Here is a 23,571-nt window from a genome sequence, read left to right as displayed (position 1 = left end):
CAACACAAATTTACTCTCTTACAGTCGTGGAGGTCAGAAGTCTGAAGTGGGTCTCACCGGGTTCAAATCAAAGTCTTGGCAGGGCTGTATTCCTCTGTGGAGGCTCTAGGGGACAATCTGCTTCCTGGCCTTTTCCAGCTTCTAGAGGCTGCCTGCATTCCTTGGCTCATGGCCCCTCCTCCATCTTCAAAGCCAGCAATTCAATCATTCTGACTTCTGCTGTCATGACATCTCTGACTCTGCTGCTTTCTTCTTCCATCTTTTAAGGACCCTTATGATTACATCGCGCACAGCTGGTTAATTTAGGATAATCTCCTTTTGTTACAATCCTTAATCACATCTGCAATGTTCTGACATAACATATTTATATGTTTCAGGGATTAGGACATGGACACATTTGGGGGGGTGTGGACATTATTCTGCCTACTAGAGACACCTAGCCTGGTATTTTTTTTGGTGGGGAGGGGAAGGGAGGAATTCTGACTTAACAGAGAAAGAAGCATCTAAGCTGACAGCAGGAGGGGCCAGGAACAAAGAAGGGAAGTGTTTTTAAGCAGAGGGGAGGTCTGGAGGTGGAGAGAAAGCAGGGGGCATTGGTGGGTCCATTAGTCATCTATCGCTGGGTCGTGATGCAGTAACAACCAAACTCCCAAACCTCAGGGGCTCACAAAAGCCAAGTTTTACTTTTTGTTCAAGCTACATGTCCATTGTTGACATGCGCCATGTTTTGGCTCTGCTCTACGTCCTCTTCATTCCAGGAGCAGCCCCTGTCTACAACATGTTGGGCTCATGGTGGAGGAACAAGTTAGGAGGCAAAACCATAAGATGATGCTTAAAACTTCTGCTTGGGAATGGCTCATGTCCCTTCCACTCACATTTCATCAGCCAAAGCAAGTCAGGTCATATGGCCAAGGCTGACATCAGCGGGACAGGAAGTAAAATCTTCCCATAAGAATAGGCAGTGAAGAGTTGGAACAGCAATAGACTAGGACAGTACAAGAGGCTGGAGGGTAGTAGATGTGGGGGTGGCTTGAAGCTCATGAGGCAGTGAGGGCAGATCATGCATGACTTTAAAAACCAGTTTCCTTAGAATGTAGGCTCCACAGAGATAAACCCACGCACCTATGGTCAACTAATCTATGACAAAGGAGGCAAGGATATACAATGGAGAAAAGACAGTCTCTTCAATAAGTAGTGCCGGGAAAACTGGACAGCTACACATAAAAGTATGAAATTAGAACACTCCCTAACACCATACACAAAAATAAACTCAAAATGGATTAAAGACCGAAATGTAAGACCGGACACTATTAAAACTCTTAGAGGAGGGGCTTCCCTGGTGGCGCAGTGCATAAGAATCCGCCTGCCAATGCAGGGGACATGGGTTCGAGCCCTGGCCCAGGAAGATCCCACATGCCGCGGAGCAACTAAGCCCGTGCACCACAACTACTGAGCCTGCGCTCTAGAGCTTGCGTGCCACAACTACTGAAGCCCGCGCACCTAGAGCCCATGCTCCGCAACAAGAGAAGCCGCTGCAATGAGAAGCCCGCGCACTGCAACAAAGAGTAGCCCCCGTTCGCTGCAACCAGAGTTAGTCCGCACACAACAACAAAGACCCAACACAGCCAAAAATAAAAATAAAAAATAAATTTATAAAAGAAAAAAAAAAACTCTTAGAGGAAGACACAGGAAAAACACTCTTTGATATAAATCACAGCAAGATCTTTTTTGACCCACCTCCTAGAGTAATGGAAATAAAAACAAAAATAAACAAATGGGACCTAATGAAACTTAAAAGCTTTTGCACAGCAAAGGAAACTATAAACAAGACGAAAAGACAACCCTCAGAATGGGAGAAAATATTTGCAAACGAGTCAACGGACAAAGGATTAATTTCCAAAATATAAAAACAGCTCATGCAGCTCAATATTAAAAAAACAAACAACCCAATCAAAAAATGGGCAGAAGACCTAAATAGACATTTCTCCAAAGAAGACATACAGATGGGCAAGAGGCACATGAAAAGCTGCTCAACATCACTAATTATTAGAGAAATGCAAATCAAAACTACAATGAGGTATCAGCTTACATGGGTCAGAATGTGCATTATCAGAAAATCTACAAACAACAAATGCTGGAGAGGGTGTGGAGAACAGGGAACCCTCTTGCACTTTTGGTGGGAATGTAAATTGATACAGCCACTATGGAAAACAGTATGGAGATTCCTTGAAAAACTAAAAATAGAATTACCATATAACCCAGCAATCCCACTACTGGGCATATACCCAGAGAAAGCCATAATTCAAAAAGACACATGCACCCCAATGTTCACTGCAGCACTATTTACAATAGCCAGGTCATGGAAGCAACCTAAATACCCATCGACAAACGAATGGATAAAGATTATGTGGTACATATATACAATGGAATATTAGTCAGCCATAAAAAGGAATGAAATTGGGTCATTTGTAGAGATGTGGATGGACCTAGAGACTGTCATACAGAGTGAAGTAAGTCAGAAAGAGAAAAACAAATATTGTATATTGACACATATATGTGGAATCTAGAAAAATGGTACAGATGAACCGGTTTGCAAGGCAGAAATGGAGACACAGATGTAGAGAACAAACGTATGGACACCAAGGGGGGAAAGCGGCGGGGAGGGTGGTAGTGGTGCTGGTGGGATGAATTGGGAGATTGGGATTGACATGTATACACTAATATGTATAAAATGGATAACTAATAAGAACCTGCTGTATAAAAAAATAAAATTAAAAAAAAGAAAAAAAAAAGAATGTAGGCTCCACAAGGGATCTAGGTTGCTTTATCTTTCTAGCCCAGTATTTCTCAACCTTTTTTTTTTTCATTATTACTCCCTACCCCAATAAAATCTTAATGTCACAGATATACTGTTATGTACTGCATGTATATTTGGGCTTTATATATAAAAACAGTAAGATACTTTTCCCCATCTAAAAATCAATTTTCACCCCCTTGAAGGTGGTATCAGCCCACGTTGAGAACGCATGTTCTAGCCCCAGTTACATTTGTTTTAATTAATTCTTGAGTTCAGCTGACTTAAGCCACATTTGTGAGTTAAAGCAAATTGTTAGTAGTTGATAAGTTTACACGCATAAACCTTATTATATACTTTGTGTAAGCTCAGTTTAACTAGCACCACAAGAAGCTAATCGGCTAAAGAGGAGAGGTCCAGTGGAGTAGAGAGGAAACTTAATTTGACATTAGAAAAGAACCTGATTGTACCTACATGTTGCTTTGCAGAACTTTCAAAAAGTGAATCTAAATATCTTATTGCTTTCAGAAGCCTTCTCCACTGTAAGGCAGTCTTGCCTGTCTTTTGGGAGAGTCATTAAGCAAGACTGAACTTTCCCTGATGATTAAAGATCTTCACTATGAACATCTAGGACCAGCGAAATCCTCAGGTCACCTTTTGCTTTTACATTTTAAATCATTATGGCTTTTCCCTCTTTGGGAAAACCCTGACAAGCTGCCCAATCTAAGTCCTCGCTACTGGCAATGTGCCTGGCCAGTTACAGTTCTTTGCTCTGGTTTTGGAAACCAGAGGTGCTGCGTGGACGGGACAGATGCTGAGTGAAGGTCCGAGGAGCTCTCGAGGAGTCATGCGTGAATTTAGTGTTTTGCCTGATTCAGTCAATGAAGTTCAATGAACAACAACTGAAGGCCGATTATGTGTCAGGCAGTGTTCTAGGCGTTAAGGATATAATAGTGGATAAAAAAGGTAGTATCTTTGTCCTCACGGGATCAGAAATGTCATTTTGAGTTTACGAGCTCTGATAGCACAGGAGCGGTGGTGCCAGACAGTGAGCCGTGCTTAGGCTGGTTGATCAAAAAGGATGAGAGACATTTGCCTTCAGATATGAAGGGCTCTGCTCTTGGATTTCATTTTTCTCTTTGTCCTTGACTTGAACAAAGATGAGGCATTAAGTATGAATGCGGAGACAAAGAAGTTACGGGGGAAAGTACCAATTCATTGACCTGGTATTTATTCCTTGCAACTACATAGGAAAATCACCTCCTTGGGTTCAGCCTGTCCTCACCTCAGCAAATTTAGCACCTTTCAGGGGCTTTGCACTTTAACCCACTGCCACTCCACTTTGCATGGCCTGTCACCTTATTCAGGCTCTGCACCAGCGTCACCTCTGCAGGGAGGACTTCTCTCTCTCCTCCCCCACGTCTCTCTACACCTTTGCCTCGTTTTATTTTTATTCACAGCATTTAACTCTTAGTGACACATTATGCATATGTTTGTAGTCTGCCTTCCCCACTCAAAGGTAAGCTCCAAGAGGGCAGGGACTTTTGTTCGCCACTCTATTCCCAGTTCCTAGAAGGGGCCAGCACAAGGGTATGTAATTTGAACTATCTTATAGCCCTGTGATGGCTTAAGATTATTTTACCACCACTTTTTTTCTTCAAGACATCTTCTGTAAATGAGGTTTCTGTGTGTAACACACTTGATGACTCAACTGTTCGTACAAAAAAAAAGTTTCCTTTACTTGGAGGTGTTTGTGTTGGAATCTGTGTCTGAAGAGCAGACCACATGTTAGAACTGCAGAAGTTCAGAAACATTCAATCCACAGCCTTCTCACTCAGGAAAGAGTTCCTAAGAATACTAGCCTCAACATGTTCAGAATAACCACTAAGACATTTTTCTGTCATTTCTTTCTTCTGACCAATCACAGCCTGAAGAGCTTTAGGCTATTAGTCCCTTTGGCTTTGCCAGTTCTGTCCTTCTACTTCCATCTAGACCAAGATGCCCATACTAGCCTTTTCCAATACAGCTGACCTCCTAAAGTAGGGAGCTGGAGCCCAGCGAGGCATATTTGAGTAGGTTGGGTTTTTTCCCCCTACAGGGTGAGTTGTATATAAGTCTTCCTAAATGAAGGCTAGAATGTCCAGCCCCAGACATTATTCCCTTATCGAAAAAACTAACCAGGGTAGACCTAGTTCCACGTTTTAACAACCCATGCTTTTCCTTTGAAGTTTCTGTTCTGCAGCAATAGAAATGGTAGGTTTTAGAAAGCACAAAGTCTAGAGAAAGGGAAATCTTAAGATAATAAAATAATCTTATTTTCCAACTGACAGCTATAAATACAAAGCAGTACACTGAGAAGAAAAAAATTCAGCTCTCACACAATCCTTTTAAGTTAAGTCAAGAAGGTTTCGTGTTATCTGAGGATAAGTGAATGGGAGACTTTTAAAAATCCCCTAGTGTGTTAGTGGTCAAGAATACAGAAACTGAAAGTCAATTAAAGATTTAAGTAACTTCAGAAAAATAATCTCAGAAACACTTTGTCAAACTATTTCCAAAGCCAAGAATGCGTAAAAACTGAACAAAAGATTTAGAGCCATCCCAACAAAAACCAGGAGGACATGCAGAGACGGGAAGTCTGGCAATACACGATGATGAAGCAGGTGCCATTTTCCATTTTAAGTATGTAATCTGGTTTTAACCATTTTCCAGAAATGGTTCCAAATTAGAAGAGAAAAAAAAAAAACCTTTAAAAGATATTAACAAGTCTAAACTCTTCACTGTTTGAGATAAGACTTGACTTCACAGCTCAAACTCTAATAGGCTATCACACCTGAATAAGAACTATGACATATAGGGACTTCCCTGGTGGCGCAGTGGTTAAGAATCCGCCTGCCAATGCAGGGGACACGGGTTCAAGCCCTGGTCCAGGAAGATCCCACATGCCGCGGAGCAACTAAGCCCGTGCGCCGCAACTATTGAGCCTGCGCTCTAGAGCCCGCAGGCCACAACTACTGAAGCCTGCACGCCTAGAGACCATGCTCCACAACAAGAGAAGCCACCGCAATGAGAAGCCTGTGTACCACAACGACGAGTAGCCCCCGCTCGCCGCAACTAAAGAAAGCCTGCGCGCAGCAACAGACCCAACGCAGCCAAAATTAATTAATTAATTAATTTAAAAAAACAACTATGACATGTAGATTTAATAACATGTCTCTACCCTACCCTCCAAAATCTCATATCCACTTTTAGATGGTATAGAACTCTCTACCCTTTTCATTCATGTTAAATTGGAAAAAAGCCCAAACACACCTAAGATGACCTTTAAAACTTCATTCTCTGATGAAAAATAAGAAACATATACATCTAGGATACCAAAACTTTTGAAGAATTTATAGGACAATTAAAGTCAGAGTATAAATATCATTAAGAATAGAAACTGGTCAGCTTTTCTGTTAGGCACCAGCAGGCTACTGCAAAGGCATTCCTGACAGGAAGGACTATACCCTTCGCCCAGCCCACCATCTACATATGCTAATTATATATGAAGAGAGACTGCCAGTGCCCGGCACAGACAAAATGAGAATTCAGACATGTAGATGACAAGGAAAGCTAAAACAGACATTATACTGGACTTAAGGCAAAGAAAATGTCCCTTTTCAAAGAATAACTCTGTATCGTCTCTGCCTTGGAGTATTTTAAAAACACAAAGGGTGTTAAACCAAATTTGATTCCTAAATGCTACCAGAGGGGCTATGGATGTCCTGAGCCCACCCAAGGTATAGGCTAGAGAAAAGGAAAAGAGGTGAAGGAAGACAATGGATGAACAAATAAGAATCAAAGGAAGACAGCACATGGGGTGGGGAGGGGGAGGAAAAGAAGCGCACACACCACTAATGCAATTACAAGTGGCATCAGCTCTGATTTCTGGCTCTGCTCGTGAATGCCGATCTGGAAAGGTCTTGTTTAAATGGGAGTGAAAAATTATTATTTTTAAAAGAAAAATGCACAGTAAATATTACTTACATACTTACAGAAAGATTTATACCAATCAAGCGTTTAACAATGTAAAAAGTAAATCTACATTTGCAAAGTTAAATATATGAAAATACAAAGCAGACTGAATTATCAAAAAGAAAACATTTTATTTATATCACTAAATACAATTAGTTTCCCTGATTATAACCCATAATGAGTGTCACCTAAAATACAGGATGGTCTGTACAGAGGCAGACACCCCCAGCATCTCCGTGTGTATGCATATATACACTGAGCCCCTGACCTCAGAAAAAGCAAGAGCTGAGCTCGTTAGATTATTTTTGTTTTTAGAAACTCTTACCATTTGAAGGAAATCAGAGGAAGATTTCGGTAGCAGAGTACTTGTATAATAACTTAAAAAGTTAAAAGCTTGTAGTGATAAAATAATCTTGTGTACCCTTCTCAGGAATTTCAGGCAAGTGACCCTTCTGCAGACCCCAAAACTGGAGAGAGACGACCAATCACCAAAACAACCAGGCTCAGTTCATTTGCCATGTGGTTGGTCATGGTGCATTTCTGGTGTGTAAGTCAACAGAACAATCATGACCCAGAGGTGAAGCAAAGCCTGAAGAAAGAAAAAACAATTTATGGATTAGCCAATAAATCAATCCTCCCTAAAGGCCCACTGTGCAGTGCACTGAGGGCAGGAGCTACGTCCCGTTTGTCTCTGTATTCCTGTGGCTAGTGTGTCTGCAACAGTGCAGGCGCGCAGTACGGGTTTACTGGATAAACAAGGAAGAAACAACTGTATAGTCAAATGAGCTAAAAAGTGCAATGGAAGGTAATAAAGAGCTACAATACCTACAACATTCTCAGTTGAGAGGAGCAAAGTCTTGAACACATTCAAAACATGCACACGTACACATAACTTACCCATCAGGGGATTACAATGCAGAGTAGATGGCCTGATTAAAACTGCTAGGTATACATGAAGTTGGCTGGAAAGGCTTGTTAGAACAGAGTTGTGGTTGGTGTTTTGAAAGAGGGTTTAGCCATGATTTGGTGAAGAGGAGATGGGAAGACATTCTTGACAGGAATAATGTGTCAGGTTTCAGAGATCGACTTAGGGTCCAGAGCAAGGACCTGCAGTGATACATTTCCACTAACTCCCGCATGGTGGTGCTGACATGATGAGGTTCCATCACGAAGTGCCTTGCACACGAGAAGTGCAACATCGCATCTCATGCTCACAGAGGGTGCCTGTGCTCCGCATAATCTCCCCACCCAGATGTGGGCATGTTCTGAATCCTTTCCGATGCCATTCAATTTTTTTTCTTTCGCTCTCCCCATCCCCCTCATCTTAAAACCTTTTTGTTTAAAGGAGTAACTCTTCCCTCTAGTGGCTCACAAGGAAATTTCTAAGTATGCTTTTATTTCTTCTCAAGAAAACTGCCCGTCTTAATTCAGTTCAACTACTTTTAGACATCCCCACTCAGAACAGTCAGTGGGCTTTTTAGGCTCACAGAAGATATGACACGGCATCCCAAACTATGGTAACCATTTTATTAGAGCTAAGAAATCTAAGAAAGAAAATACATCAACTTTGAGATCCCTTTAGGAAATAAAGCAAAACACATGGAAATAATTAAACTTTACTTCAAGATAACAATAAAATCAATTGTTTTGTATTGTATCACTGGAGGGGCTTAGAAATAAAGGTAATCATTAAACTGCACTACAGTTAGTTTTATTGTCGGAAAAGCCTTCAAGCAACTTATTTTTTAGACATAATGAATGATCAACATTACTTGCATACTTTAAGAAAAAAAATCTTAATTACCAAAAATGAGTTCTATTCTCTTTAAAAATTGATTGCTAAAAGTTTAGTCAAAAAGATCAGCCGCTGAAAAAAACTAGTTAAAAATCAAATGCAGCACTGTTTTTGCAAACAAGTTTACTTACCATATATATAATTACAAAAACTCGTGCTATGGGGTATCTTCGGAGAAAAATTCCCAGACGGATACTGTGCAAGTGGTAGGGGTGGAGAGAGAGGAGAGAGTTACACTCAAAACATGTTCCTGTGGTAATATCTCATCATGTTTTTTAAGACTTCACTCATTTAAACTATTTATGTGGCTACCACAAAAGACAGATTATTTCTGTTTTATAGTAGATTGTAAAATGATTACTTGAAATAACCATATAAAATATCACAGCAGTGAACAAATAATTTTATCATTATTTGGGGATTGACTGTTAAGCTTTTAGCACAAGCTATTCCTCTTAATTCTTCAGCTACAACTGTAGAAGGCAAACTTGGTCCCTCTAGCAATCATTTTTCTTTTAGGAACCAAAGGCAAGTGTGAACACATGAATAGGAAAAAAGAGTCTAGTTGGAATGAACCTGTAAATAGCTAATCTGGGAGCTTTAGCATGGACACATACTTCTAAAAGGCTCCCAACTACAGAAACTCAAGTAAACACTTTAAGTAAGAGTGGGAAGCATTACGATGTCCAGACCTATTACTATGCCTTTCTGCAACATTTTTTCCCTAAGACGGATACATGTACAGATACACCTTTCTTCTATGCCCTTCTGCTTCTTTCATTATCCCTAGCACAATGCCTTGCCTTGCATATATGCTCTCTAAATATTAATATGTATATTGAATAAATTAATAGTTGAAATAGATGTGCTCAATAATGTGGAGATAGTGACTATGGCATCCAAGGCTCATGGCTTCAGGAATCCAAATTAGTAAATCATCCTCATTTTTAATACCATAGCTCTATTCTGACACAAAAAGGTAAGAAAAGATTGCTCTGTTAGGCAACAATTCATCTAAACTATGTTTAATTATAAAAACTAAAAGGCAAGAGAGTTTAGTAGGTTATTTAGATATGAACTTTATCAAGGCTATATACATATACTGGTAAAACATTTTCTTTATAAGGTGGATGACTACTAGTATAAAAAGTTTTATTTATAAATATATATAACATATATATAAAATATATATGAAAATAAGTACTATTCATTTATATATAGTGGCATCTTTTATTCTAATCATATGATGAAGTAAGGAGATAAGACATTCAAATGGATGCATTTAATAATAGAGGCTTTCTCAATGAAATTTAATGAGTTTTCAAACAGAGTTTATTATAGAAAGAAGAGAAATGATCAGAGTTAAACACCTTCAACAAAATACAGGCACTGGCAGACCTCTTAAAGCAATTTCATGACACCGAAATATCAGCTCGGGGGACTTCCCTGGCGGGCCAGTGGTTAAGACTCCGTGCTCCCAAGGCAGAGGGCCCGGGTTTAATCCCTGGTCAGGGAACTAGATCCTGCATGCCACAACTAAAAAAGATCCCACGTGCTGCAACTAAACATCCCGTATGCTGCAACGAAGATCCCGCGTGCCACAACTAAGACCTGGTGCAGCCAAATAAATAAATAAGTTTTTTTTGGTTTGTTTGTTTTTTTAAATTTATTTATTTTTGGCTGTGTTGGGTCTTCGTTTCTGTGTGAGGGCTTTCTCTAGTTGCGGCGAGCGGGGGCCACTCTTCATCGCGGTGCGCGGGCCTCACTGTCGCGGCCTCTCTTGTTGCGGAGCACAGGCTCCAGATGCGCAGGCTCAGTAGTTGTGGCTCACGGGCCCAGGTGCTCCGCGGCATGTGGGATCTTCCCAGACCAGGGCTCGAACCCGTGTCCCCTGCATTGGCAGGCAGATTCTCAACCACTGAGCCACCAGGGAAGCCCAATAAATAAGTATTTTTAAAAAAAATCAGCTTGGGAATTCCCTGGTGGCCCAGTGGTTAGGACTCCGCGCTTCTACTGCAAGGGGCCCAGTTCAATCCCTAGTGAGGAAACTAATCCCGCAAGCCGCATGGCGCAGTCAATCAATCAATCAATATCAGCTCCGCTGGACAGGACTCACTATGACTGAAATCACTGGAGAATGTTACAAAAATATGGTCCATCACTCATTGGTGCTGGCACTGCTTACCTAAACTGGTCAATTGAACTAGCAGCTTTGCGGACTTTTCCATACATTCCTGCCAGATTAGTTTCTGTGTCATTAAAAAGAACAGGAACGTTTCGCAGACGTGTGCCTGTTTAAACAAGAAAATAAGTAATTAACGTACAGACACCAAAGTCAACTTTCTAACAAAATTATAGTTGAATATACCTTGTTACATATGGAAGAAATTCTCAAGGTCAACTTTTAAGCAATAACCAAAGGTGAAAACATTTAAAAAAGACAGTTTAAATATGTAAACTTCCATACCCGCAAAAATCAAAATTTAAAAATTAAGAAAATTATTTTCCCATGAAATTAGCAAAAATCAGAGTTTACCAAGTATTGGTGAGAGGCAGCATTAATGGGCACTTTCTTCCTGGGCCAGCAGGAGTGAGGCCGCACACCCTTTCTACAAAGCTGGTAACTCCCGAATTCGCATCTCCAGCCCAGTCCGCCTCCAACTCCAGGCTCGGCCGATCACCCTTTCATTTCCATCTGGGTGTCTAGTAGACATCTCAACTTAGCACGCCGCACACTGTTATCCTGATTGCCTGCCCTTGCTGCCCACCTTCTCTTCCTGCAGTTTTCCCCATCTCAATACACGACTCCACTTTTCCAAAACCTTTAACTCCTTTCTCTCAAACTCCACATCTGATCTGCCCGCAAATTCCATCTGCTTTCCTTTAAAATAAATCCTGAACCCACCCCCTCCATCCCCACTCTGGTCTGAGTCACCAGCATGTCTTACATGGGTTAATACCATGCCCCTCCCTGGTCTCCCTGCCTCAGTGCTTAGCTCTCTGCAGTCTACTCTTGACACAGCAGCCAGAGGCATCTTGTTAAAATATACAGGTCAGCTCAGTCACCCCTCTCAAGACCCTTCTATGGCTTCCGACTTCATTCAGAGTAAAAGTCCTTATACAGACCTAAACAGCCTCCTCCAAGTTCTGGCCCCTCATTCAGTCTACTCCAGCTGCACTGGTCTCCTGCAATATGCCAGCTATACTCCTGCCTCAGGGCCTTTGCACTTCTCTCTGCTTGGAACACTTTTTCTGTAGATCTCTTCATAGTCTACTACCTGACTTCCTTTGGGACGTTAATAAAATGCCACCTTTTCAACGAGGTCTTCCTTGACTACCCTGTTTAAATTACTATCCCCTCCCCACATGTGGCACCCTGCACGTCTTTCTCTGCTCCATTTCCCTCTGTAGCACATATCTCCAGCTCATACCACTTGTTTACTGCCTGTCTCCTCCCCTGTATTCCCCCACGACACCAGAATGTGAGATCTATGGGGCAGAGAGTCTGGCCTCTTTTGTTGACCACTGTATCTCTGCAACAGCACCTGATACTGAGTGGACACTTAATAATTATTTGCTGATTTCGGGAACAAGAATCAAAAGCCTTTAAATGTGTGTACTTATTGACCCAACAATTCCATTTCTGATCATGTATCAATCTCCAACAATAAGGAACTGATTAAACAAATTACAGTATTTTCATGTGATAAATTTCTATAAAGCAATATATACATTATTGTATGAAATATATTACTAAAATATATTTATATGAAAAAAATTTAAAATCAATAAAGCAAGTACTGCAAACATATGTAGGAAAAAAGTCTGGACAAAGATGTTCCAAAATGTTATCTGAGGGCAATAGATTATCAGGTGATTTTAATTTCCTTTTTTTGGCATTTCTTTTTATAGTGAGCCTGTCTTATTAAAAAATATATATAAAATAACATGTTATTTGAAAAAAAGTTTTAAAAATTTAAAGCCAAAGAACTAAGATTTGTTGAATGACTACTTCGTAGTCAAAGTAGTTATGAAGTTCTAAGACTAAAAACCTGATCTGTTGAAACTTATGCTAAAATCTTCAACATTCTTCTTGATCATGTATTTTGAGAATCTATACATTTCTCCATTAAAATTATAGAGTACGGATATACTCACGTGACTATGTATTAACTTTAATATTCATAATTATGGTTATTAAAGCAAGTCTTACTTTAAGATTCCTGAAAGCCCCTCTCAGCTGAATTATTTGTCCTCACCACCCTGTTAAGTGTCCTGGGCCTTCTCCTCCAGGTTCGGAATCAGTGAGAGATAGTAATCAGCCCATTGTCCAGTTCATTAATGATCATATCAAACAGTGCATAGCCCAGGCCTTGAGAAAAGTGGGTGCTTTGTTAGATAAAGCTTCTTTTTAAACAAAAATGGTCTTTCTGTAACTTTTCAAATCATGTTTGAATTAGCAACATTGAAAATTAAGGCAATGAAATATTCTTCTGAGATTCCTTTTTTTTTTTTTTACCTTCGCCACTGTCAACTCCAGACATGTTAATAGAAGACCCATTACTACTGCTTCCAGCGGCGGAGTTCATTTGCTGCTCAAGGCGCTCCAGCTGGAAGACCAGAGAGTTCTTCTCTGTGCTGAGACTCTCCAGCATGGTCTGCTTCTGGATGAGAGTCTCTGTCAGCTGATGGAGTCGATTTTCTAACTCAGACTGACTGCTATTGCTTAAAGTTTTATTCGTAAGCTGAAAGGCAAAGTATTCATAAGATTACTACATAAAACGAAAGGCATACAACACAGAAACCACGTTACTACATTCCCACAGGTAAACCGTGGCATTAAGTGATTTCTCAAAACTCTACGGTTCTTTCACCATCTACAGAAGCGATTTTCAAACTCTATTAGTGGGCCATGAAATCAATTTGGTGGGTCACAGTTGCCATTTAAAAAAACAGAACAGAATAGTACATAGAGGGCACAGCATATAGTGTGTGAGAGTATTCTTTTGTGAAACTTCTGTTTTGGTTTTATACGTGTAAGTGTGTGTGAGTATAGAGATGTGATTTAAATTTTATTTCTTGCTATGTCATCACAGTCAAAAACATTTGAAAGCACTGGTACATGGGACACAGTTCAAGCTTCTCAACCTGGATTCAAAACCCTCCATAAGTCAACAATTGTGGTGCAGTGCAAAAACCACAATCTCTGTGCTGCAATTTCCTAGCTACCTGACCTTGGACAAGTTGCTACACTTCCCCGAATCTGTTTCCTCATCTGTGAGGATAACAGTGCCTTTTGCACATGGTACTTTGGGATATGAAAGGAGAATTTTCCTAGTAGGGTCTGGCTGACAGTTGCTCCTTAATAACTTCATTCCATCTTCTATTTGCTCTCATCTGTATCATCTTCCTCTGCTCCCATTTGGCCTCTGCTCTGCTGTTCAAATTTTCCCTTTTGGGCAAACCCAGTCCCCTTCTCTTCTCCAGGCTTTGCCTCCCTTCAAAGCCTCTTCCTTGAAGCCCTTTCCAACTACTCCAGCCCGAGCTGATCTCAGCCTTCTTTTAGACTCCCGCTGACTCTCTTGGCATTTATCTTCACTATGGTAACAATTTTGCCTCCTCAATGAAACTGCCAGTCAGCTCTGTGAGGGCAAGAATCACTGTCTGCATCAACACAGTCTGGAAAAGAGGCTGAGAGACTGATCTAAGTTGAAAACCCCAGCTCTGCCACTTCTTAGCTACAGCCTAGGCAAACTACAAACTACACTGAGGTATAGCTGACTTTTAGTTTCAGGTATACAACTTAATGATTTGAAATTTGTATACACTGTGAAATGATCAACACAATAAGTCTAGTTACCATCCATCAAGCTTCCTTCCTTCTAAACCGCTTACAGCACTCCCACAAATTAATTGCAGGGCTAGGTCTACAACAAGTAACTACGAAATGGAATTATACTGAGTATAAACTAAGATTTACTTACTATTAAAAAGGAATGCTCAATTTTAAGATTGTACTGTGATCCCCAATCTACTTACTCCACACTTCAATATTTTTTAGTTGAGGTAAAATTTACATTCAGTGAAATACCCAGATCTTAAGTATAAAATGAGTTTCGACAAACGTATTAACTGTGCAACCAACACCCAGATCAAAACATAGAATATTTCCATCACTCCCAGACAACACTGCTCTGCTTTCTATAACCAGAATTCAGTTTTGCCTTTTCTTGAATTTCCTATAAATGGAATCATACGGTATGATCAGTTTTGTGTGTGGCTTTTTAAAAAGATTTATCCGGGGCTTCTCTGGTGGCGCAGTGGTTAAGAATCCGCCTGCCAATGCAGGAGACATGGGTTCGAGCCCAGGAAGATCCCACATGCCGCGGAGCAACTAAGCCCGAGCACCACAACTACTGAGCCTGCGCTCTAGAGCCTGCGAGCCGCAACTACTGACCCTGCGCACCACAACTACTGAAGCCCGCGCGCCTAGAGCCCATGCTCCACAACAAGAGAAGCCACCGCAAAGAGAAGCCCGCGCACTGCAACGAAGAGTAGCCCCCGCTCGCCGCAGCTAGAGAAAAGCCCACATGCAGCAACAAAGACCCAACGCAGCCAAAAATAAAATAAATTTATTTTTTAAAAAACTAAAAAAATAAAAAATAAAAAGATTTATCCATGTTGTTGTATCAGTAGTTTGTTTCTTTTTATCGCTGAGTAGTATGCAATGTGTTTATCCATGTACTTTTTTAAAAAAATTAATTAATTTTTGGCTGCGTTGGGTCTTTGTTGCTGCACGGGCTTTCTCTAGTTGTGGCAAGCGGGGGCTACTCTTTGTTGTGCGTGGGTTTCTCATTGCGGTGGCTTCTCTTATTGCGGAGCATGGGCTCTAGGCACGCGGGCTTCAGTAGTTGTGGCATGCAGGCTCAGTAGTTGTGGCACACGGGCTTAGCTGCTCTGCGGCATGTGGGATCCTCCCGGGCCAGGGCTCGAACCCATGTCCCCTGCATTGGCAGGTGGATTCTTAACCAGTGCGCCACCAGGGAAGCCCCCACGTCCTTGTTGACAGACATTTCAGTTGTTTCCAGTTTGGGCTATTTATGAACAAAGCCACTACAAATATTCCTGTACAAGTCTTTTTGTGGACATATGGCTTCACTTATACTGAGTAAATATCTGAGGTTATAGGTTAGATGTATGTTGTTAACCTTATCAGAAACCAGTTTTCCAAAGTGGCTGTACTACTGTACCCTTCCACCAGCAGAGTATGACAGTTCCAACTGCACCACATCCTCAACACGTGGTATTGCCAATCTTTTCACTTTCTGCCAGTCTAGTGGGTGTGGAGTGCTGTATCTCCCTGAGGTTTTAATTTGCATTTCCCTGATGACTAATGATTTTGAGCACCTATTCATGTGCTTATTTGGCTATTCATAATCTTCTTTTGTGAACTGTCTACCCAAGTCTTTTGTCCATTAAAAAAAAAAATTAGTTGTGCATCTCTATTTTTAGTAAGAGTTCTTATCCTGGTTACAAATCCTCTGTCAGCTATATTTATTGTAAATAGCTCCTCCCAGTCTGTTGCTGACCTCTTTTCATTTTTGTAATGGAGTCTTTTGACGAGCAAAAATTTTTAATTTTGATGAAGTCCAATTTTATCACTTTTTCCGTCTATGGTTAGTGCTTTTTGTGTCCTAAGAAATCTGTCTTCTCTCAAATTGCAAAAGATTTCCCTATACTTTCTTGTGGGAGCTTTGTAGCTTACGCCTAGCTTCATTCCAAATCAATTTTTGTTAATTTTACAAGTCTAATTAGGGGATAAAGATCAAGGTTCATTTTTTTCCACAAGTTTTTATCTAGTCCCATAAAATAGTTTTTAAAGAATGAAAAAATAGTCAAACTGCAATGTAATTTTTTTTTTTTTAATTTATTTGGCTGTGTTGTGTCTTTGTGGCACGTGGGATCTTTCGTTGTGGCAAGCGGGCTCTTCGTTGTGGTGCACAGGCTTCTCTCTAGTTTGTGGTGTGCAGACTCTAGAGCACGCAGGCTCACCAGTTGCAGCACACGGGACCAGTTGCCCCGCAGCAAGTGGGATCCTAGTTCCCCGGCCAGGGATCGAACCCACATCCCCTGCACTGGAAGGCAGACTCCTAACCACTGGACCACCAGGGAACTCCCATGCAATGTAATTTTTTAACCAAGAAATTTTTCTCCAAGGAGGCCCAAAGGTAATAAGATAAGCAGAAACAGCATTTTTTATTGTTCATTCAGTATATATCTTAACTCACTGATTGAGTGGGGTTTTGTTTTGTTTTGTTTGCAGTGTATTAAGGGGTTGATATCTTTTTAAATAGTACAACTTCCTTCTTACTTAGATGAAAAATCTTTAAGAGATAACCTCCTATGGTTAATTCTTGATTAACAAAAATACCACAATATCTTAGACATAGTACGTACTCAATAAATATTTTTAAAATATTGGAATGTTTACCTAAGCATTAAACTGATTGGTGGTTTATGCTCCTTTCTGTTCTTTAATTTTCTGTTAGCAAGTCATCTTACCATTTGTAATCATTTCACAAATGTAGGAAAGGGAAGGAGAAGGGAACACTCAAAATCAGTTAGCTGTCCCCAACTCTTATAAAGATTTAAAGTTTTTAAACATTTTAAATTATGGACTACTAAGAAGTCTAAGAACTTAAAAAAATTAAATTATTTGACTTTTCATGTTCAAAGTCATCACCTAACTGAAAAACGAACTAGTCAATCTTTATGCAAATTATTTAAATGATCAATAAGTTCATTATTTATTAAGTCAATCATGTGAATATAAGAGAGGAAAGGACAGTGTATAATGACAGGGTAAGTGAATGCACGATTTTGTCAGTTAATGATAAAGACTGGCAGATCTGAGTGGTAGGCACATGTTATTTTCTCTGTTTCAAATTTTCAGTTATAAAAAGGTCTTAGTGACTCTAATGAAAGATCTATTAATAAGAAAATGTATCGTTGGATTTTTCTTAGGAAAACACAATTATAAAACTGGCAATCAGCAAAACTACCACTGAAGTTAGATGGTATGAAATTCTGGAGTAACTCACATCTCCTTGGGTGACTGGTTACAAGATACCTGTATAAGAAGCAAGCCCTAGAATACAGCAAATGCAGACTCAAATGGCATTTGATGAAAATTCTATATCACATTGAAAATAACTTACCTCACTACTCCAACAATAGGATTCAGGTGAAAATATGGGAAAAGAAAGTCTTACTGTATCTCTAAAAAAAATGTAGTTTTACAATGGTATCTTTGCCCAAGTTGCGAATGCTGCTTCATACCTGATTCCTAAGTTTTTGAATTTCATCTTCTCGATCTTTAATTCTGCTTTGCAATGTGTTCTTTGTTCGATACAGATCTTCTTCCATGTAGTGGAATTCCTACAAAGTGAGGCACAAATAAACAAAAGTTAAGTTAGTGCTCCCTATGTCATCTCCAGTACCTGAAACAATGCCTGACACAAGGTAGGCACTTGATCAATATGTGCTGCGTATATACTGAATGAGTAAATGAACAGACTTCAAGGGATCTGATGAAAAGTTAATACTTCAGCATGATGTATCAATTTGTATATGATGACTATCTAAGCACAAGTCTTTTTTTTTTAAAATAAATTTATTTATTTATCTATTTATTTTTTGGCTGCATTGGGTCTTCATTGCTGCGTGCGGGCTTTTCTCTAGTGGCGGCGAGGGGGGCTACTCTTCGTTGCGGTGTGTGGGCTTCTCATTGCAGTGGCTTTTCTTGTTGCAGAGCACGGGTTCTAGGTGCGTGGGCTTCAGTAGTTGTGGCTCACGGGCTCTAGAGCTCAGGCTCAGTAGTTGTGGCGCACAGGCTTAGCTGCTCTGCAGCATGTGGGATCTTCCCGGACCAGGGCTTGAACCCGAGTCCCCTGCACTGGCAGGTGGATTCTTAACCATTGTGCCACCAGGGAAGTCCCAAAGCACAAGTCTTTACTGGTCATATGTTTTCATTTTTCTTGGGTAGAAAAATGTAGGAACAGAACTGCTGGATCATATGATAAGTGTATGCCTAGCATAAAGGAAGAAAACCTGCCAAACTGTTTTCTGAATGGTTTTCAAAATACCTGTACCATTTTGCATTCCTACAGGAATATGAGCGAGTTCCAGTTCTTCCACATCCTTTCCAACATTTGGTACTGTCAGTCTCTGTAAGTGTGGCTATTATAGTGGGCATGTAGTGATATCTCACTGTGGTTTCAATTTGCATTTCCCTGATGATTATGGGCAGCTTTTCACGGGCTTATTTTTATCAGGCTATATCTTGCACCTGTTTTGCTCCATCACTGATAAAACACAGAGAGAGGAAAAAAAGAAATACCTCCAAATTCACTAACAACTGCACCTAACTAGTTTGTACAATGGACAGGATCAGTAAGAGTCAGGTCAGAATTAAAGAGTAAAGCAATGCCAGGGAAGAAAGAGTAAATCATTAACTAAGTACCTTCAAAAGCATTATGCTTAACGGTGCAAAGTAAAGGGAGCTGTATGAAGAAGTAACGTGATATGGAATCAAACTGCTAGAGACTACTTTAGACATTTAGCTCAACCTGCTCACTTCACAGACTAAAAAAACTGAGGTAAGTGAGAAAAGAGAAAATGAGGAAGGTAATTAGGTTAGGTAGGGGAATCATAATTTACAAGAAGGTTTGCCCAGTTTCTTTTTTTTTTTTTTTAAACTAAATATTTCAGCTTACTTTTTTTTTTTTTTTAAACTTTGGGTTTATTTATTTAATTAATTTATTTATTTACGGCTGTGTTGGGTCTTCGTTTCTGTGCGAGGGCTTTCTCTAGTTGTGGCAAGCGGGGGCCACTTTGCATCGCGGTGCGCGGGCCTCTCATTATCGCGGCCTCTCCTGTTGCGGAGCACAGGCTCCAGATGCGCAGGCTCAGTAATTGTGGCTCACGGGCCTAGTTGCTCCGCGGCATGTGGGATCCTCCCAGACCAGGGCTCGAACCCGTGTCCCCTGCACTGGCAGGCAGATTCTCAGCCACTGCGCCACCAGGGAAGCCCCTGCCCAGTTTCTTTTAAGCTCTAGGCTAGCATAAAATTTAAGGCTGAAATTTACTTATATTACTTAAAGGACTATTTAATCCCAAGATTAAGTACTTCCCATCCAGAACATCTGATTACTAAATAAATAGCCTAGAGCTACATTCAGCTCCACTTTCCTCTACTTAACTCCCTCATTTTAGAAAAGGGCACTGCAAGTGGATGTGTAAAACCATCAGCCATAATAAAATGAAAGTTATCTCACTAAACATCAAGAACATCAAATTCTTGCCTTTTAATATATACTAGCTCCTTAAATAAATTAAAATGCAATTTCTGAAAGGAGAGCTAATCTTACAACCAAATTATCTAAGATAGCCTATGATGTACCCTACAGGTTGTTACTCGGTGAATTTTTCTCTTACTACTCAGGAAATCACTGTCATAATAAAAACAAACACTTCCCTGAAAACAGAACCAGTTTCAGAAATGATAAATCCTAATGAAAAAAATCTTTAAAGAATATAAATATGCAAAGCTGGAAACGTTATAAGTGATGCACTGAGAAATATACAAAGCTTTCTTTCCCTTTTGTAAAATGAAGAGAATAGTGATTTTATTGTGAAGATGAAATAAGATAATGTATGCGAAGTACCTATAACAATCTTGTTACTCAGTAAATTATAGATGTTACGAATATTAAATATAGATTCCTATTGTGAAAATGTGACTGTAAACATATTTAACTGCGTTAGTACTGAAACTATCATATAAGTACATTAAAGTAAAATAATTTGGCTTGGAGAGCAGACAACTGCTAATTGAATAATGAAATATAATTTTAAACATGATTTGTAAGTAAAGTCTGTTATAAGCACTTTTTCTCAAAACAGAAAAAGCAGTCTATTATGGCACTAATGTTGTATTTATATTTCTATTAAATAAAAGTTACTACTGTTTCTAGAAGGTAAAAATCTGATAAAATACAAAAATCAACTGATGTTTTCAAGTGTTCTAACATACATACTCTGACAAGGAGATACAACAAAATACAGACAGAGCAGTAGAAAGAATTCTGGGCTCTGGGACAGGAATCCTGGATTCTATTCTATTCTCTAATTAGCCATGTGATATTAAGCAAGTCTCAAAATCATTTTGTGTCGCGATTTTTCACCTGTTAAAACAAACAAACAACGAGGAGGGTGGGTTAGTAATAAGGTAGGAGGGACCTCTGAGCTCATCCTCTAAGAATTTCAGTACGCTGCTTTACTAGAAGTCTCCTCATATGACCGCTAGGGGACAGTCTTCCTAGGTAATCATCAATCTAAAATCCTTACCTGCTTCTGTCGGTCCAATTCGGCCTCTAGTTCCTGTTTAGCTGCTTTTTGTGCAGCTATTTGGTCTTGCAGATCCTGTAATTGTTCTCTTGCTGATTCCGCTTCACTAACCTGCTGAGCCTCCATATCCTAAAAAGATGAACTGTACATGTGAAAGCAATAATCAACTGTTCAGTTCAATATTTACTGAGTGATCATCATGTGCTGTGAACAGGGCTCAGCAGGCACTGGAGGGATAAAGATGAATGAGACACAGACGCAGACTAAAAGGAGCACAAAAACTGGCACTTCATTACGTAACACGGCAAATGGTGAGAGAAATGAACAGGATGCTGCAGCAGAAACCATTTGGTTTAATGCGGACGAGCAGACAGCGGCTCACTGGGAGACGTATCTCTCTATTCAAAAGCAACAATTTCAAGAATAGAAATGTAACATCAAAAAGGATTTCACTGCCTTAGTCCCCTGAAATTGCAGGTTATAATTAGTTTTTGTACATGTGTGGGTATCAACGTACAGTAACATACAGTAAAAATAACTTTTCTCTCTTATCACCTGAGGTTAGTATATTTCTTTTTTAGCTCTATTACTATTATCTGTTTTCACATCTTCCCATATTTCTCACTCTAACTTCTTCACTTGGTGTCACTATTCTCACTTCTTCAAACTCAAAAACCAGCTTCTAGATATCTGTGAAATCCACTAGTGGCAAAGAACATTGCTCTAGGTTTCTATATTTTCCCTCTATGGGTTAATAAGCACAAGTCCATTCATACAGTACTACATGAAACAAAAACTGGCATCTTAACTTTGCTTTTTATCTTTTGGTACATTGTGTTATATACTCATCTCCACAAATTCTGGCACTTCGCATATTGTTTGAAAGAACTGATAGATTAATGATACTCCCAGATAATCACATTAAAATACCCTAAATTCACACGACTTTGTGGACTTAGTGGAAAACAGCAATAAGTTAAATTATTTTTCCCTACCATTTTCAGGGTGCGTAGAAAGTAGACTAATCTTTGTTATCAATTTGACTAAATCCGATGAATTCTCAAGAGATAGGCAGTAAGCGCAGTGGTTAAGGATACATGTCCTGGAATCAGACAGACTGGGTTCTAATCCTGGCTCTGCTACTTTACGAGTCATGGCAAGTTACTTTCCTTCTCTGCACCTAAATTTCTTCAAACTGTAAAATGAGAATGCATCATCTCCCTCACGGGGTTCTGGTAAGGAATAAATGAAAGGACATATGTCGAGGGCTTTGTGCAGCGCTTGGCACATGAAGTGCTCAGCAAATGACAGCTGCTATAATTAACAATTCTTCCATTTTGCCAGCCCTAATCCTACAGTCCTTATTATCAATTTCATAAACTTCTTGAGAAAGGATAGGAAAATGTGTCAATGTCATCAATGATGCTGGGGTAGGGATGAGATATTAAAGTAAAACAAATCATATTTTTCATAATCTCACCCAAAAGACATGGAATAGGTATGAAAAAGTTTAGCATTTATTCAATTTCAAATTCATGGGACTGAAGTCTTTGGAATTCAAAATTATTTAGAGAAAAAAGATCCTACACTTTAACGGACAGTAAGAAAAAACCCCAGAAATAATAGCAGCTACTATTTACTGAGACTATTATGTGTCAGGAACAATGCTAGGCCCTTTATACATAGTATACCTTATTCTCAAGAGAACCTTGTTCTCATCTGCAACCTACAGATGAGAAAACTAAGGCTCAGTGAGATGTGGTACCTGGTGTAAGGTAACACATCTACTAAGTGCCAAAGCCAGGATACAGGATCTGCATCTAGATCTGACAGTCAAACCCATGCCCCAGACAAGCCAGCCCATTCTCATAACTTCCACACTTGCCACTGTTGTTCATGTACATCTTACAAATCAATAATTTCCTAAGTCAATGCATGGATAAGTACTCTTGGCAGAAAGTTGGTTTGTTTTTGTTTTTCTTTTTTAAGAACAGAAGGCTCATTACCCCACACTTTTATCTTTCCCATCCTCAGAGACCCCTCCTATGTCAAAGACCCCATGTTTAAGATAAATAAGTGGCCCAATTTTACCTTTAGATTAAATATATTAATTACACAAACTATAAATTATAAGATTACGCATGAAACTATAAAAGATCATCCCTAAGCCCATTCTAATATTCGACAACACTCTAGTTTTAGAAACAAGCCCAAATCTAATTCGTTTTTAACAATTAGAATGTTAGGTCCATAAATATGAAGATTGTCTGGTTCTCTGTTATAGCTCTAAGCCTAGAAGATGCCTGGCACATGGCAAATACCTGGTAAGTATCTGCTGAATGAATGAATCTGGTTACCTATCTTTCTTATTCCTGTAACTTTAAGTCAATCAATGGACAAGAAACCTATTGCTTTAGATTCACTTCTATATGGTAACTAATATTCCCAAAGTTTCACACATTATTTCACCAATACCCTTCCCCCAAAATACAGAACCCATCATGTCTCAAGCTACTAATATCTGAGGGTAAATGGCTGTCTGTGAAGCTGAACGGTAATGTAT

At 39.7% G+C, this 23,571-nt stretch overlaps 1 protein-coding gene across 1 annotated transcript in view; it reads right to left on the bottom strand.

The window, feature by feature from the left end:
* Window positions 1-6,912: 6,912 nt before the first annotated feature.
* Window positions 6,913-23,571, bottom strand: part of GOLGA5 (golgin A5) — a 36,647-nt gene continuing 19,988 nt past the window's right edge. Inside the window, exons 8-13 of the mRNA XM_061182822.1 lie at window positions 21,009-21,137; window positions 17,940-18,038; window positions 13,120-13,345; window positions 10,786-10,891; window positions 8,732-8,795; window positions 6,913-7,394 (exon numbers count right to left, since the gene is read on the bottom strand). Coding sequence (XP_061038805.1) covers window positions 7,314-7,394; window positions 8,732-8,795; window positions 10,786-10,891; window positions 13,120-13,345; window positions 17,940-18,038; window positions 21,009-21,137 — 705 coding nt within the window. The 3' untranslated portion in view covers window positions 6,913-7,313. The remainder of the gene's footprint in view (window positions 7,395-8,731; window positions 8,796-10,785; window positions 10,892-13,119; window positions 13,346-17,939; window positions 18,039-21,008; window positions 21,138-23,571) is intronic.

This window comes from Eubalaena glacialis, chromosome 2 (assembly GCF_028564815.1).
Source record: "Eubalaena glacialis isolate mEubGla1 chromosome 2, mEubGla1.1.hap2.+ XY, whole genome shotgun sequence".
NCBI classification, from domain to species: domain Eukaryota; kingdom Metazoa; phylum Chordata; class Mammalia; order Artiodactyla; family Balaenidae; genus Eubalaena; species Eubalaena glacialis.
The sequence above is the reverse complement of the archived record's forward strand: the minus strand, read 5'-3'. Positions and strand labels throughout refer to the sequence as shown.